The sequence below is a fragment of the Canis lupus genome, chromosome 19 (genome assembly GCF_003254725.2).
Source record: "Canis lupus dingo isolate Sandy chromosome 19, ASM325472v2, whole genome shotgun sequence".
Taxonomy (NCBI): domain Eukaryota; kingdom Metazoa; phylum Chordata; class Mammalia; order Carnivora; family Canidae; genus Canis; species Canis lupus.
Window position 1 is genome coordinate 44139674 of NC_064261.1, and position 18475 is coordinate 44158148.

The window sequence follows — 18475 nt, forward strand, 5'->3', positions numbered from 1 at the left end:
CAAACTTATTTTAACTCTTTTTTAAAATCATCACCATCATTTAAACATCTCATTTTCATTTAAGCTTGAGTAAATTCATTTTATGATTGATTTTTGATAGCTGGTTTTATTAGATATGGTTTTCCTCATGATTTTAGGATTTTTTTTCAATCTCATCTTGGATAGGAGTTTTCAATTTTCTCTCTGACTTCATGTGTTTGTTTACTCATCACTATGTACAGGTATTTCTGCTTCTACTTCAGCCCACTCCATCACTACCCCCTCTCTTGGTTCAAAAATACATCCTGTATTTGTCTCTTTATCACTTGCAGTGCCTAAGCTAGTCAGAGTCTTGGCTTGATTGCTATGCCTATGGCCTCCCATCTCTCTAGACACACAACTTCTTTTAAGTAGGAAGCAACCAGCGGTAATTTTTTCTTCCTCCTTTCAAAAGCAAAGGAGTCCCACTCCCGTTTCTGATTTTCAGCAGTGAGCCTGGTTCTAGTCCCCAACTTCATGTGGGACAGCTTTATTTCCCATTAAACCTAAGATCTGAACATCTGTTCTTTACTGGCCTCTAAATCCAATCTAATCAGGAATCCAGATTCAACCCAGCTCACCATTTGTTATTCTATTTTATTTCAGTTTATCAGAGATATATTTTGTTTGTTAATATGACTATATCTCTCTCATTTTCTCCTGTTATATTTTATCATCATCTTTATGTGTTTTTAATAGCATAGAGAGGATTCAAAGTGTGAACATAAAACTCCATCTTTATGAATTTTTTTTCTTATGCCTTCTTAATAACATTAGTAGTTCATTGTGTGAATGCACTGTAACTTTGAGTAGTTTCTCTAGCTATGAGCAATGAATTATTTCTAGTTTGGGAGCTATTAAAATGTTGCACTAAAAATCTTTTTGTATATAACTTCATGTACTCCTGCTCTTCTTTACATGAATTTCTAGAAGTGAAAAGTTTGGGCCAAATTTATATTCTTATCAATAGCTGGAGGGCCTATTTTCCCCATAATCTTGGTATCATTGCATAATATTAAATATTTATTTTCTTTTGTCCAAATGAAGAATGCATCTCTGAGTGTTTTCCATGAGAAGTAGACATGAAATTTCTTCCCCTGATTCCTCAACAATAATATAACTGCAACTTGTTGGTCTGGATGTGAGAGACCAGAGATGAGAGAGTGTAGTTCTTGGTCAAAGAGAGTTCCTTTGAAATAAGAAGCTCTTAAATATGCATTTTATTTATTATTTATTTATTATTCATTATTTATTTATTCATTTGTTCATTCATTCATTTATTCATTTAGAAGCTCTTAAAAATGATTGTTTTGTACTTTTTAGCTCACTTTCTCTTCTATAGAGGAATGAAGTAATTTATTAATGTGCCTACACTGTTACTCTAATAGATGGCAATTTATGTATAAAAGAAAAGCCACTGTAACTACCAAATGCAAACTGATTATCCTGAAAACTCTTAAATATTTAAGCTAGCATTTGGAAGTCTTTGAAAAATAAATATGAATCCTGAATTCAGCTACTTGGGTAGTTTAAAGGTCTTTTAGCTTATAAGACTAATAATTTAATTTGAGTAGATTTTAAAATATCAAAAACATTACAAACGTACATATATTTAATCTAATATTTATATTTAGTTCTCTTTTATTCTGCAATATTCAGAAGTATGCATATATAATTATGAGTTATGACTCCCCAAATTGTTTGATATATTGTGGTTTACTATGTTTAAGCGACAGATTAAGTTAGAATCAGGTTGATGGTTAAATTATTACCTTTCATATTTCGCTTTTATTTATTTTATTTTATTTATTTACTAGGTGTGTGTGTGTGAGAGAGAGAGCACTTAAATTCTATTCTTTTAGCAAATTTCAGTTATAGTTATAGTCACATTATACTGTATTTCCCTTTTACAATGCAACATAATTTTATTTCAGTTCTGCTTTTTTACAATAAATTTTGGTTTACATGATGATACATACATGTGGTGTTTTATTAAAAACATTATTAAATGTATAATCCAAATCCCAAATCAACACAAATAAAATTATCTCTCAGAATCCAATTCTCCAAAGACAGCCAGTGTATGGGATCAGCATATGCTACCCCTCAAATATGCCACTTTTATATGAGGATTATTTTGAGCTGAAAGCATATGAGATTCACCAGATGTAGAAAGAAGCCTTCTTATCATTTCCCTTATCTGAGTATAAGCATAAAAATTTGAGTAATGAATACTGCCATAAATCCTTTACTAGGGAAGTCTTATGGCCATAAAAAAAAAAAAAAAAAAAAAAAAAAAAAAGGAAAGTCAGTGCCAAGATGGACCTGCACACATTTTATTAACTAGCTCTTATTGTCCATTAGTTCTCCCACATATTTACCTATCTATAATATCCCATCCCTATAAACTCAACATGCTTTTCCTTTCTTTTGTCAACTTTTCACAAATTTACTATTGTTTGCTAAGATTCTATATAAGCTCAAGTTTCAACCACCCCATAGAATTACTTATCAGAGTTTTCCCATGTACATGTATGATATATGTATATTATAAACTTTTTTCTTTTTTCTTATTAATCTATCTGTTAGTCTGATTTAAAGAGCCACAGCCAATGAATCTGATGTGCGTAAAGAAAAAGGATTTTCTTCTTCACATTATTACTTAACATGTTATTCATCTATTAGTTTTCAACCAATACAGTATGTCCCAAAAAGGTAATTTCTAAATTAAAAGTCACATTTTTTTTAATTTTTAATTTTTTTCAGCTTATTTATTTATGATAGTCACAGAGAGAGAGAGAGAGAGGCAGAGACACAGGCAGAGGGAGAAGCAGGCTCCATGCACCGGGAGCCCGATGTGGGATTCGATCCCGGGTCTCCAGGATCGCGCCCTGGGCCAAAGGCAGGTGCCAAACCTCTGCGCCACCCAGGGATCCCCTAAAGTCACATTTTTAAACCAATAACCCCAAAGCTAAGACATTTAACCTACCAATTGAAAGAGTCACATAATTTTTAAAAATATTGTTGGAAAAATAACCATTTTAAAAGCACAACTTCCTCATTAAGAATGAGCCTCAGGAGTATTTAGTTCTCTATGCCCATGTTAGCTTATATTTATCTCTGTATTTCTTAGTTGAATGCTTAATTGTGGCCACGTGAAGTGTGTCCAAATAAACACAATTTCTTTTTATAACTTTAAATGCCCATGGGCCATGTGGTTTCCAGAGTGTTTGTTTAATCACAGCTGTGATAACTTTTCATTTCTACCTTTTGGTTGAAATACCTACTAAGGAGCAAAATGAATCACCAAGAGATTAGGCAGTTCAAAAAGGCAATTTCACCTCATCCCAGAGATGATTCCATAATATATCCTGAAATCTATAAGAATTGTTTCCATGGATTATTTGTTTGATGATATGGCCCATTTCACAAATTGTACCATAATAGTTAATTGTAATGTAATTTTTCTCTAAACTTCAACTCATCATCTGGTGTAGAGAGGAAAATAAATAAGTTGGTTTATTGTGTCAGGTCAAACCTACTCTGTATAGAAAAATGAAATACAACAGTCATAATAATAGAATAACATCATAAAAGTATAAAAGCCTCAGTGACTTTCAAAACAAATCAACAGTTTGAATGACAGCCATCACCTTTAAATTCATGAAATCTAGCAAGTCCACAATTGAATTTAGGAGTCTACTGCACTTGAAAATAAATATATATAATTCTGCCTTTCATTCAATTCATCTTCATGAAATTTAGGGGGAGGGATTTATCTGTGGAAAGAGGAGTGCTGTCTATGGGTTTAGCACCCATGCCTCTTTCTGGAGTCTGAAATTTCAGACTCTGAATCCAGATCACATGGTTTCAAATCTCAATTCTGCTATGCTCGCTCTTTTGACTTTTTTTAACCTGCGCATGTTAGAAACTTCCCAGGCTTCAGTTTTCTTCACTGTGAATTGGGATGATGAAATGAGTTCATGGAAAAAACATTCTTTAGAGCTGTGTTGGGCCCATTGATAGTTCTCCATACTAGCTAACATTAGTATTATTATCAAATATAGAATGTGAGCCAACTTACCAGAAACATAAGAAGACTTTTTTTTTTTTTATGCAGGTAAGATACACACTAAGGATGTGCCAAAGGGATTCTATCTCCAGGAAGCCCAAGGTAGAAGCTGAACCAATGTTCTGCTTACCTGTACTCCGACAGGAAAACTTGGTTTTGTGATCACACAGTCGTAAGGTCCCATTGCAGCCTTTTTCATCACTGCCATCTTCACAATCTTTTTCCCCATCACAGCGCCACAGATCAGGAATGCAATTTCCATCAGGGTGACACTGAAATTCATTCCCGTTACAACCGGCAGGAGAACGAATCTCTTAAATTGAAATGAGAGAGAGGAAAAGGGGGAAAGATAGGGGAGAAATTATACTTTTACTTGATGATATTTTTTTTTCTTTTCAGGCATTATTATGTTGCCAGAGAGAATATATTTTCACTTTAGTTGTTTAATAGCTATAATATTCTCTGATATTTGCAAATTCATTTTAGAAATATTAATGATTAGAGGAAATGATGTTTCTTGCCTCCCACAGAATTCCTGAAAGTGCCACATATATTAGGAAAAGGAATATATGTAGATGTTCTGTTGTGATTTGCATTAGAAAGACAAGAATAACATCTTTAAAGGGCTTTTCACTGTGGCATATAAAAGAATTTCACAATCTACACTAAATATTAAGACTTTGGTTGCTCTTTTGACATTTTTAGACAACTTCTTTAAGGCCAGTAAGATGTATATAGCAAAAAAAATCATAAGTACTTTCTGATTAACAATATCTTTGAAGAATGATGTCCAAAATTTTGAAAAAACAAAACAAAACAAAAAACTCCAGATAATAAACAAATTATTTAGGACATAAGATTTCAATTTTAGAATGAGAACAGACACACAGAATTTAATGAGGTACTATGCATTCAGGTTCAACTTATTGATTAATAATTCATACAGTTCCCAGATAATAGTATTCCTCAAAATCTGTTGACTAAATATATAAGTTAAATTCTACAGGTAAGAATAAGCAAGAATAAGGAAATGTAAATGTTGGGGATATGGATGCTTTCCAGTATAACAGTTGAATATGATTATCTTTAGCAGTATTTTAAATTTTTATTAATATCCAATATTATGAGACATCATATTAACCAGTGTCCCCAAATTCTGTTGTAAAAAAGATGTTAGTATGTATTTTTCTAAATCGAAGTTTTAATGTAATAAACTTGTTGCTTATTTCATACAGCTATATTCAGCAATTTATCTACATTGCTTCTATAATAGCAATGAATCTATATGATTATGACATATTTGAAACAGTTTCAGCTGACTTATCCATTACTTAAAGTTGGTTTGGTAAGAATCATGTGATTCTGAGTTAAGATTAAAGTCACTTGAGGTCAAAGCTTACAATATCACTTACACCACCAAGGAAGCTATTTAATCTTTTTAGACCTCTATGTGTTTATCCAGAAAGTGAAGAGTCTACCAGATTGTTGTATGGAATAAGTTGGATATCTGTAAATAATTATTTTAACTACAAAATTTTGTTATTTTTCCTGTTATTTTCTATAATATAAATAGTTCATTTCCTGAATTTTTCTCTATTTAAGGACTTCCAAAACCTATATGTTAGGTGACACAATATTATTCAGATGCATAAAACAAACTTACTTCTAATTCTTAAGTATTTCTAGAGCAGTAATGCAGAAATAATCAATAACAACAAAAAGCCCCACTGAAGCAGGAATAAAGGAGTTATTTTCATAGAACATAGTTATTCCAATTCACAGAAAACCTAGGGCTAATTTTCAAAGGTAACCACTGCAAAGAACACTTCTGTTTCTTACACTCAACTTACAGGGAAGGCATTGAGTTTAGGATGGCTTTGAAGTCCTTTTGAAAAAGAGACTTTCTTTTTCTACTTATCTAGTTATGCAAATCATTCTGACTTTGGGTATATAGAGTCTTCACGATTAAACAAAATGCTTTCTTCCGCACACAATCAATAAAGATGGCACAGTCTCTGCACCTTCGATATATCAGCAAACACCCATCATACATATTTAATTTGTTACCTATGGAGTGCACTATTTAGCAGGATGGCCTAACTACTAGAGTGGTAAAGAATGCTGGGACAGGTCTCATAAGATAATCATGAAATCTTCAAACTTGGAGTCCTTTTAAAGGTAATTTGAGAATCCTATGTGATTTCAATATTCAGGAAAAGCAAAGGAGACAAATCAAATGGAGTTCCAAGACCTAGTCAGCTCTTTAAGTGATTCTATGGTGAGGAGGCCAGCCTTCACGCAGTAGTAAAATGGCCTTTGGTTCTTTTTACTTACTACTTAAACTTCCTTGAAAACAAAATACAAACTTTGGCTCAAGTGAATTTTATAACCTGTAGTATGAGCTCAGCCAATAATGTATAAAAGTTGTATTTCAGGTAATTGTCACTCAGTAATTCCAAATACTTAATAATGGAAGGTATAGTCTATTGATTTTTCTACATTCTGTAAAATAAGAGTTGAAGACTGGCAGCTCATATATTGAATCTGTCTCTCAGTATGTTTAATTTGGCAAACATACTATTGACCTCTTAAAAATATAAAGATTTCTTATAAAAAAAAAAAAAAAACAAAAACCCTAGATTTTCCAGTTTCTTGAAAAGTAAGATTCTTGGGCCAGCATCCTTGCTAGATAACAACTGTTTTCCTGCTTCATATGGGGCATTATAATACATATGTGTGTGTGTGTGTGTGTGTATAAAATGTATATTATATACATTAGCATATGTATATGTAATTATAAGTACATTGCATATATATTGTAAATAAAACATTATATTTATTAACAACTTGCTAATATAATGAAGAGCTGAAGATACTCTTTTTTTTGTATTTTCCCTAGTGGATTTTTTTTACCTTGGAGGTTGACAGTAAGGTAACTCCAAACTACATTATCTGAATCTACCTCTGAAAAGCTGTAGGGAAATTTTGATTTCACTCTTGCTTCAATATTAGTACTAATTTTACTCTCTTGTGCAAATTAGTATTCCTTCTTTATAAGTCCTTTTTATGGATATTCATGAATAATCCTGAAATTCATCATGCTTCTCTTTTTGCAATAGCTTCTTGGAACTTAGAGCCAAATTTAAGAATAATTTTTCATAAATGAATTTATTTGGATCAATCTCACCCTCAGATTTATTTACATTGCTAATCCTTTTTCTCCCTTTTTAAAAATGTCCTTCCTCGTTACAATATTTTATCTTTCCAGGTTATCATTTAGATTATTTATGGAAATAATCAGCATGCTAAGTAAATAAATAAACAGGATAGTAATATATAAGGAAATTTTGAAAAGAAATAACATAGTTTACATTTAAAAGCAACTAATTAAAAAAATAAATAAAAGCACCTAATTGAGGAAACACTTTATTAGCTTAAATAAAATTAAATAGTATATACGAAATTCAAAACCATATTTCTATTCCTCTTCCCATCCTTTATTTCTACAGGTACTATGTTGCCTCAAAAATGTCAAAAATAATGAAAGGAATTCTATGTCTAATTATCGTAAAAATAATGCTTTGACTCTTCTAAATATATTTTGGATTTGGTTTCAAAGATCTAGTTTTTTAAAGTCATGTTAAATTATTAACTCAATGACTCAATGAGAAATTCTCAAGAATATTTATGTAAACTCAGAAATCTAAATAGATTAACCTAATTCAAAAAAGAAACTTGCAAAAGGTAAATTTCTGTTTCAAGAAAAAGAGTTGCTTGTGATCCAGCAGTATGGCAACTTTACATATAAAATCTTAGCCTTCTAGTTCAGTGTTATTTATAGCTGGAAATAAGTTGTGGTTACACAGATGAAGGCGACACTGATGAAAGGGAGAGTATACTGCTATTGTCTGAGTTAGTTTTTTTTTTAAATTCTATTTGCATTTTCTTTGCTTTGCTTGGTATTGTTTGGTTTGTCTATTTGTACTTCATAAGTGAATCTACTCATTTGTCTTCTTATTCTAAATAAACATTTATCTTACAAATCTAAATACAAATGTGGTATTTCCCTGAAGCTTTTCTTCTTCCTAAACTACTCACGTCTAAACCTCTATGGATGGGCATACTGTCTATGAGTGGCACCACAAACAACCAGATCAAAATAAGTTTAGAATGACAGTATAGTCTGGAGAAGGAAATACAATAACACCATTATAAATATTCAAATCTAAATGATGAAACAATTGTCCTTTTAAGAATGCTTGCATACGTGTCACTTGCATATACCTCCTGGTCCTAGTTATACCATTTCCCCAACCTGGATTCCCTGCCTCTTTATATTTAATCTATTAATGTCCATAATATTCTTTAAAAAAAATTATCTAGGATCTGGTCTCTTATTTTGGTGTCTGTAGATTCAAGAAATTCATGGGTAAGCTTTAAATTTTTTTTTTTTAATTTTTATTTATTTATGATAGTTACAGAGAGAGAGAGAGAGGCAGAGACACAGGCAGAGGGAGAAGCAGGCTCCATGCACCGGGAGCCTGATGTGGGATTCGATCCCGGGTCTCCAGGATCGCGCCCTGGGCCAAAGGCAGGCGCCAAACCGCTGCGCCACCCAGGGATCCCCATGGGTAAGCTTTAGAAACTTATAAGATCTCAGATTTTATATGATGCTTTATGTTGTTATGCATCTTTCCCCTCTGTGGAGAGGATCAGAGCTTTCCTTGATTCACAGAAAACTCCAAGGAGAATGCCAAGACCGATTTCACACTTTCCTGTTTTCATTTTTAATTCTCATTCCACATACCTTGCATGTGAATAGTAGTTTATATAGCATTTGATTTTGCTCGTTCTTCAAATTCATCATATTATAATGGATTAAAATCCAGTGAAAAAAGAATCACTCATCTGTTCCTTTTGATTTTGATTTAAAAAATTAAGACTGCTTATTGAGAGCACCCCATTTCACAGAAACAAAACCACAGATCAGTATGTTAGCATTTACCCAGATGATAAGCAGCAGAGATGATATTTGAGCCCACATAATTAAAATTAAGAGCCTGCTTTCTTTACCACTGTACCATTCTACCTTCTTGCAAGTCTTTTCCCCTATAGAGTTTAAGAATGAAAAGAGAAATAATTAGCTCATATAATAATCATGAAGTAACGATAAACATTTATGCTTTGTATTTAGAGTACTGTTGTTCAGTCTATTTATTCTAATAAATGTAATATTTATTTTATTCTGTTGCAAAGTCGTGGTAAGATTTGGTCTCTTATGAAAATGAGACAGTACCATGAATTCTTACGACAGAGGAAAGGAAAAGAGTTCTGCTCACGATTACAAGTCAGGCAGCAGTAGAGGGAGTAGAATGAGACAAAAGATATTCTGAACAAAGTCAGCAGCATTCATAAAATTCTGTGTTGTGATGGAGAAGGGGAGAAAGAAAACTAGACAAGTGGGCAAGGCCTGGATCTTGAATGGCCCCGTATGCTTTTTGCTAAATGGTTTGAATTTAAGTCTGAAGGCTACTGGGAATCCCAGAAAGACCTTCTACTAGATTCTGACATGCTCAGATACACGGTATTTATAGATCACATGGGGAGCATTTAGACAATAAATAGAAAAGGAAAAAAAATCTAAGGTTCTTTGAATTTACAAATATATATATTTATATATATGATATATATGTGTACATATACATGTACTCTTATTTCATTAGCTCAAACACTCAAAGTTTATACAAGTTCAGTAGACTGTTACACACACACACACATACAGACACACACATTTTTATATTTCTTCCTTTTCCATGTCTCATCCAATTCCCTCACATAAACTAAAAATACCCCAAAACCTGTTTTTCAATGTCTGTTAGGTTTGGGTGTGTGCTGATGTTTAGAAATGTTGTCCTCTGCCAGAAAACACAGAAAAAAAAAAAAAATAGAGTTTTCTTTCCTCCTAACCTTCTTGCCAAATGAAATCTGCTTCTGTTAACAGTTGTTGATTTTCCCTGGATGGAGAGCTGCATTCCTCTGAGGAGCCTGTGATGACCATTCCAACCTGAGTTCCAGGCCCATGTGGTTCCCCAGGGCCCCAGTTGTTTAAGCTTCAGGGCTTGGCAAACAATCTATCTTTGTAATATGGCTTGTCCCAGTGGAGTGTTAAAATGATGACTATGTTTATATGTATATGCTCATGCTGTTTTACTGTTATGTTTTCATGTTGCTGATGCTGGTTATATTTTTAACTAATGCAATTTTATTGTATTTTTGCCCCGAAGCTATTTAAACCAAGCATACAATTTGGGGAATCTAATAAATAAATAAATGCAGAGCCCTGAAGGAAATGTGGCAACTGATGGTGGAATTTATCCCAATATTTAAATGAATTCACTGTGACTAAATACTTGCCGTTAGAAGACTAGTAACTGTACAGAGACAGAAAGGAATTTTTTCTCCGAAAGTTAAAAAATAAATGAAAATTAGGTTTGAAAAAAATACACCATACTTTTTTTTGTCAGAATTTTTTTTTTTGCTTATAAAAATGTTAAAGCCCCCCTGAGAAAATATCTAATAATGGTGTTGCAAATATAATGAATTATTTAAACTGTGAGACCAATCTGGGTGGAAAAAACCTGACTTTTTTATTGTTTAATGGAGTTTATACATTAACTTGTCATTCATTGTAAAATGCTTTGCAAAGTAAAAAAGCACTATGTATTGCATGTGCATTCAGCTTCCTGCATTACCTATAATCACCATGTGTCAGTCCCTGCTCAGTTCCTAGCCTGAATCACTATGTATTAATAATTCCTGTACCTAAGGCAGCTGTTTGCTCCAGATTCCCAGATATCCTTCACTTGCCCAAAACCACTGACAATCAGTCTGGCAGTATATCATTAATTTCATTTGCCAACAGGGCGTGGACCACACCTTGGCCTTTCTGCCTCTGGAGACCCTTAACATCCCTTTAGGAAGTCAGGCTATCCTGTTTTCTACAGATCCTTGGGGGAGGGGTGCTTGTTAAAACCTGCCTCCTAGCCTGTCTAGGGCTTGTGTTGGGGTTGATGGGATGCACTGCTTTGCTCTTTTCCATGTTACATGGGATGGATTCCCCAGGAGCTGCTGCCTGTGTGATGACACTATCATCTCGGCTGTGAACTAATAATGAAGTCAAGCCCAGGGCCTTCCTCTTCAATTTGTCCTCAATCCCATTGGACCTTGATGATGGTTTGCATGTCATCTAGATTATAGATGTTATATCATTTGATTATTAATCTGACTGCCTCTCCCTCGCTCCTACCCCAACACATTTTCAGGGCATAGTTTTTGTGTTTTACTTTCAATCCTAGCAAACTCATTTTACCCTTGTATGTAGGTAGCCCTCACTGGAGATTATCCTGATAAGAAGCTGGATGGAACTATCAAAACCATTTATTAGTTCATGGGATATAATGGGAACTTTAAAAATAAAGATATCATATTTCAAATCATTAATGTTTACTGTCTGAGTCAGTCAGAAAAGCAAATTTAGAAGAAAAATTTTAAAAAGATTAAAGAAAAAGAAATGGAAAAGAACATGTGGCTAACTAAGCACAAGTTTGATTATTACAATACTAAAATGATTTTTGTGTTGAAAGCACATAGACATATAGACATATATTTATTGAAGCAAAATTTCAAAGCATGACTTTACCTCCCCCAGTAAGGTATAGAAGTGAAACCTATGTAAAACAAATAAAACATTGCTTTTTAGTTCATTAAAATTAAGTTTTGAGGCACCTGGGTGGCTCAGTCAGTTAAACATCTGACTCTTGACTTTGGCTCAAGTCATGATCTCAAGGTTGTGAGATCAAGCCTAATATTGGGCTCTGCACTGCGTATGGAGCCTGCTTAGAATTTTCTCACTCCCTCTTCCTCTGCCCTTCCCCACCTTTCCCTCTCTTTAAAAATAATAATAATTAATAATAATAATAGACAAAATTAAATTAAGTTTTGATATTTGGAACTCTACCATGAGCATTCCATTTAGAATTTATATGTCGAATGATGAACTTTTACATCATCTAAATTTTAGTGCACAGATGTATTAATCTGCTGAACTGTCTGTGTAACTGAGAAATCTATTTTTTTTATTTACTGTTCAAATTAGCCAGTCACCTTAATAGCTACGTTAGATACCAATTATTAACTAAAACAGGTTGCAGTATACATATTATACATTTGGAATTTCTTGGTTTGGCAATACGCTTAGCTCACAACAGGTATCAAATACTTACTGGTAATTTTTTTTTAAATATTGCTTTATTTAATTTGATTTATTAAAATAATGTGAAACATTCTTATGTAGAAAGAATTTTTTAAGCATATACATATAAAGTATATGTTTGAGGAAAGGCCAGATAATATTATTTAGAAATTATTAATGGCTTGTCTTTTCTTCCTTTGGACTTTATTTCCTCCCCATTATTTTTTGCATTGTCTTATAAAGTTCTTCTATGGAATATGAATAAAGGATTATTTAAGATTATAGTTTCTTTAGACCATTTCCACTTGCATTTTAAATGATAGGTCAGCAGGCTATGATATGCAGACCAATTTTGGTCCACAATCTGTTTTTGTAAATAAAGTTTTATTGGAACACAGTTATAATCATTTGTAGACATATACTCTATGGCTTCCAGAACTGTAGAGTTGGGTAGTTGCAATAGGCAAAATCTAAAATATTTACTATCTGACCTTTTACAGAAAATAGTTGACAGCTCCTGTTCTGAAATGGTGTGAATTCTGGTTATGATTCATAGAATATTCCATTTAAGTATATACATATCAACAATATCAACATGCTGTGCTGAAAGGTTCTGATAGCAGTGAATATTCTGTACCAGGAAGGTCATGGCAACTTATGTGGATACTCTTATACACCAAAGTTATTTGTGGGAAGGTTTTAGATACAAATAGGACAATTAATTTTCTTTGGGAGGCCAATGTGTACACACATACCAACCTAAAACCAAAATAAATTTCCTAACAAAAAGTGAATAAATCTCATTGCTACATTGCAGGAATATAATATCTAAGTGCAAATTCAGTTATGCTTCACATAAATAAAGGAACAAAGGCTGACAGTTCAAATAAGTTCTGAAAGAAGCTAACTCCCAACTATTTCTATAGGAAAAAGGCAAAGTTCTATTCTATTGCTTATTTCTTTATTCTCACAAAAGCGTGGCACTACTCAATTGCTGAGAGGTGAATTAATTATTTTGTAGATCATCCATGCCCTTTGTCTCTTTTCTGTTTGTTGTTGTTGTTTTAAATTTGTCTACTTTCTGCCGAATGCCTGAAGTCCCACCATTTCACTGATCATTAGCCACAACTGGAGAATAAAAAAAAATAATAATTTAGACTATGGAAATTAATTCAGTCTTGCCCTTATATTTTGGCTCTATTAAAAGAAGAGGAAAGAGGCTGAGGTTCTTCATTAAAATTAAGTATTTTTGTTACCTATTGACTTTTGTTATTAATTACATTGTTTAAAAAATAAGAGATGTTCCTCTGATTGGTGTTAAGATGTGGAATTATTGTCTTAATACAAGAGCTAATTTTTTCTAAGAGTGTGGATCTATCATTAATTTTGTGTATAGTTAAGATGAAGATAATTGACTTCTTTTTTCCTATTTTATGAGCTTTTTAAAATATTTTATTTTTAAAATTATATTTTTCTGATTCCCTTTAACTATACAGATAATCACATTGCTAGAAACACTGTGGATTCTCAAAACAGATTTTGTTATTAATTGTTTCAAAAGCCTTGAGTCTTTGCTCTTGATGTAAAAGTTGTTTGTAGCACTGAGGTTAAAATAACCTTTAAAGAGCTATTTTGTCCTGGAAAACAAAAAGAGATTTCCTATGGATAAAATCCATTAATAATTAACATTGTTTTGATATCTCCGTGTTAACATTTCTTGAGGAAAATAAATCAATCTGTGAGAGAATAAAGTTAAGCCAGACAATTTGTATCTCATTGAAAGTAGATATTATACCTCTAATGTAGACAAAGTTTAAATTTGCTTTTAATTGTATTTTATCAGAAAATAATCCATATTTTCCTTAAAGGAGAATGATTAAAAATCATTGGAAGAGAAGATTGTATGATTTTGCTGAGTATATCATTTACTAATTTCCTCAACTTCAAAGACAATATTTTATTCTCAATAAAATTCAGTGACTGAGAAATAAGTTATTTTGATTGTGTGTTTTAGTAAAAATTAACTGAAAGCACCTTCAGAATATTTTCATAAAAGAAAACCAAAACAGATGACTGAACCTAATTGTATACAATACTATACAGTATTCATTGGTATCTTGTTTTCTATGTTGTTAGGATTAAGCTGTGCTGCTAAAACATGATGCGTTCAACTGAGATAGGATATGACATAGACTGGAAGTCAAGAGATACTGGTTTTAATTTCCATTCTCTCCAGGCTTAAATGTGTAACCTAAGTCTTCTGCCACAAAATAAAGTTTTGATACTTGCACTCCTGTGGGTGGATTCAATTTCCTTAGGTAGGATATTATCCCTTTTTGGTTGGTCGTAGTCTGACCTTTCTGAATTTTCTGCAAAGACTTTAGCATAATCATTTGAATCTCAAACCTCTCCTGAAAATGTCTTTATGGATAAAAGTTTTCAGTCTCAAATCTCTAACACAGAACATTATCAGCTCCTTCCAGGAAGCAGCATGTTTTGTTGTTGTTGCTGTTGTTGCTGTTAAATACTTATGAGAATAATTTTATTTAAATGAGCCCTTTACTTCATCTGCATGATAAAATAACTGTACTAAATGATCTTTCATTTTCTTCCAGCTTTCTAAATTTCCTAAGTCTATTAGGTGAAATTTTCATGGCTGACTAACATATACTTTGGGTGATTGAAGAAATTGTCTTTGTGAGACTGTCCACAGCTATTGTAATGACAAAGTTTCAGAATCCACTTTATCAAGGTGAGTTGTGGGAGTGAAAGGAAAATAGAAACAAACAAACAAAAGGAGACAGGCAGATTTACTGTGGTTATTAACTATAATGTTCCAGGTTCCTTCTAGTGCTCTTTGGAAAGTTTCATTACAATGACTTGTAATAAGTAGAAAGTTATTTCTTTTCTCTTAAAGGAAAATGAGATGAAATTAAAATATAGTAATTATTTGGAGATCATATAAATGTTATGGATAAAGTGTCAGAAAAAAAAATGAAACGGGTGGGTTATATTCCATTGCTATGGAAGCAGGGAGCTGGATGGGAGAAAAAAGAACAGAAAATCTTTGCTTCAAACTCCAGCTGTGTAATCCTAAACAAGTATGTTAACCTCTCTGAGTAATCCTTATTGTGAGGATTAAGTGAAGTAACAAATGTAAAATGTCTGGCAATTAGTGGTTTGCTAACAGATGCTAACATCTTTTCTCCCCCACTAAATTATCGCTAACGGAATCTTCTCACTGGCACTTACTGTTAAATAATAAATACCAAAAAACTTTAAGCTCTACCCATCTTTCTGGAATTTACTATCTATTGGACAGAGATGATGTAAATAAAAATAAACAATAATAAAAGATAAAGGAGATGTCCTATCTATTTTATTTTATTGAATCCTGGATTGAAAGTGCAAATATTTATTGGGTAAGCAGAAGTGATTACACTTTATTAAAGAGATGTACATGAATAGATCAATACATCTAGTCTTGTACAACATCATAAAAATATCTCCAGGATCTGGGAATAAGGCAAAGAAACAGAAAAATAAGTTATTAGATACATAATACAAAACAAATAAAGGTTGGATTCTGAGGGTGTAATCAAATTTTGGTCAATAAATAAACTCTTTCACTCAATAATTATTTACTGAGCATTTGCTGTATATCAGATATTGTACTTGAATATGAAACTACAAAGACAAAATTATCCTAGCTTCCTTCTTAAATCTGTGAACAGGGAAGTAGCAAGGCAAATGAATAAATGAATAAAGATAAAGCCCAACAGAAAAGTGAAAGTTTCCATAGCAGAAGCAAAGCTAAACAGCTAAAGTTGAAGAATATGACCATGTGTAGGAATACATACTAATAATGTTATACACTTAACTGCCTAATGGATTTGGGAACTTGTTAAAGATTATTCATAATAAATCAAAATTGAAGGTCAATACACATTTAATTTTACATTTTCAGTTAGTTTGTATTTGTGATGTAAATAGGAGATCCCATATGTTCTATCATCACCCAGCTCATTTTCTTAGTGCAGCTGGCAGTAAATATTCCCTTTCTAGACAGCCAAACAGAAGGTATTAAAGAGCAATGACCATAAATCAGGGTCAGATGACCCTTCAAAGTAAAGAAAAAATCCAAATATTTGAGGGATAGTTAAGTTGCATTTAGGAGAAATTGCAAAATTTAGGCAAAATCAATTCTAGAGAAAGAATTATGCAAGTTTGTGCTGCAATTATTAAGTATAAATTTTTAAGACAATTTCTAAGTGGAAATTGACCTGGGGAATAGCTGTCTAAACATACACACACACAAAAAAAATCATACGTTTACTTTAAAAATGCCTTACTCCTTGGGAAAAATATGGTTGATATTATTCCCTCAAAAAGTAGAGGAATGAAACTATACATAATTCAAATGAATTAAACTGTCAACAATGAGATAAGATTAATTCTATGTATTTTATACATATTTATACATATTTTATAGATGCATATGTTCAGAGTCCCTTTCTCTCTCTCTCTACTTCTCTCTTTAATTTTTTTTTTTTCCATTCTAGACAGAGAGTTAAAGACTTGTAAGAAAAGACAGAAGTTTCATTTTAATTTTACTCTAGATGTCCTTACAGGTAAAACCATCTTTTTACAGAACCTTTCAATACTTAATAAATGGCCAGGCCTAAGGCTCTAGGGGGTGTTCCCTCATACCAAATTCCTTGAGCGTCACTTATTTTTCCGTTGGAAAAGCTATTCACCCAGTAGCCTTATAAAAGGGTTATTATAGAAAAATGTGCCAACCAAAGTAGTCAGAACAAAAAAGAAACCAGGGCTAAATTAATGATAAACAGGCAATGAAACCAAGGGAGGAATCCATGTGCTATGGATTGTCTTTATATTCCTCTCTTTCTTGTATACCCTGTGTGTGCATGTGCGTGTGTGTGCAGGGCTGTCTAAAGATACCGCATCTCGTTTGACTAATAAGGGATCTTGGAAGTGAGAGGAAAGACCAGCACAACATTAGGGGGAAGGAGAAGAGTGAATTCATCTAGAAGGGGGCTAGCAATGAATACTTTCACCATATAGTTGTTATGATGAAACAAATGATCATCACTATAGAAATTCTTTTTTGAAAGTGGTTTTAAAAGAAAATATGAATTAAACTTAAATTCAAGAATTTTCTAAAATAAGGATTATATATGGAATGTTCCATTCCTGGTTTCATTTACTAGTAAAAGTTAATTCAAGAGTATTTTTGCTTTTTTGAAAGCAATTTGAGTGAAGAGAAACTAGACCATATGCTCTTTTAACCCAGGCAATGTACAGCAAAGTGCTGAGCAATTATATGGTGGCTTTGATCAGTTTTGACAGCCTGTCTTGAGACTCAAGCCAGAATCCCCTGGTCTTTCTTCTGCAGCAGGTTTTGAGACTAAATTATCTGACTAATTGCATCAAATTTCTACTTTACTTTTGCAATGACCTTACACACCTTGCATGTGCAAAATGACTTTCCTGATCAGCTTTAACAATTCTATGTGTCATGATTATTTTACAACTTCTGTGTCAGAATACATAAAGTAATGATGGGTAAAAATATTTGAATACCCTCTGAAATACTCTTAATTGCCTTGTACCAAAGTCAATGGTATGTTCCCTTTCTTCAATTCTGGTGACTTGTATTCACCAAGTATAGTATTTGATTAGGGAATTTATAATCTGATAAATATAAATTAGTTCAAGAAGTTTTCTTCATTCTTTTCTTGAAACATGTCCAAGAATCATGTAGATTATCTGGATCATTTCCTTAATATATTACCATAATCATATAAGAAATGCATAGTATTCACATTGACAGTATACCCTTTTCAGTAACATATTTGTGAAATTGAGGTGCTCTAAAGGTGAAGGTCATTAACATTAAGTAGACACTGATTCTATAATAATCCAAACCTAAGAAATTACCTAATGAGGCTACAAAGGGATGTACCACTCACTTTGGATACTCATGAAGCTAAAGCAATCTCTCCAAAACTCCTTAATGTGCAATGATCATTTTAACGTAGAGACAAATACACATAGAAAAGAAGGATGGGATCTCATTTCTGAGATGAAAGTAAATTAACTTTGGGGCAATT

The 18475-nt window shown here is 32.5% G+C and overlaps 1 protein-coding gene across 1 annotated transcript in view; it reads right to left on the minus strand.

Annotated features, from left to right (window-relative positions):
* LRP1B (LDL receptor related protein 1B) overlaps window positions 1-18475 on the minus strand; it is a 1837374-nt gene that overhangs the window by 649287 nt on the left and 1169612 nt on the right. The window contains exon 21 of the mRNA XM_049097407.1: window positions 4221-4403. Within this exon, the coding sequence (XP_048953364.1) occupies window positions 4221-4403 (183 nt within the window). The remainder of the gene's footprint in view (window positions 1-4220; window positions 4404-18475) is intronic.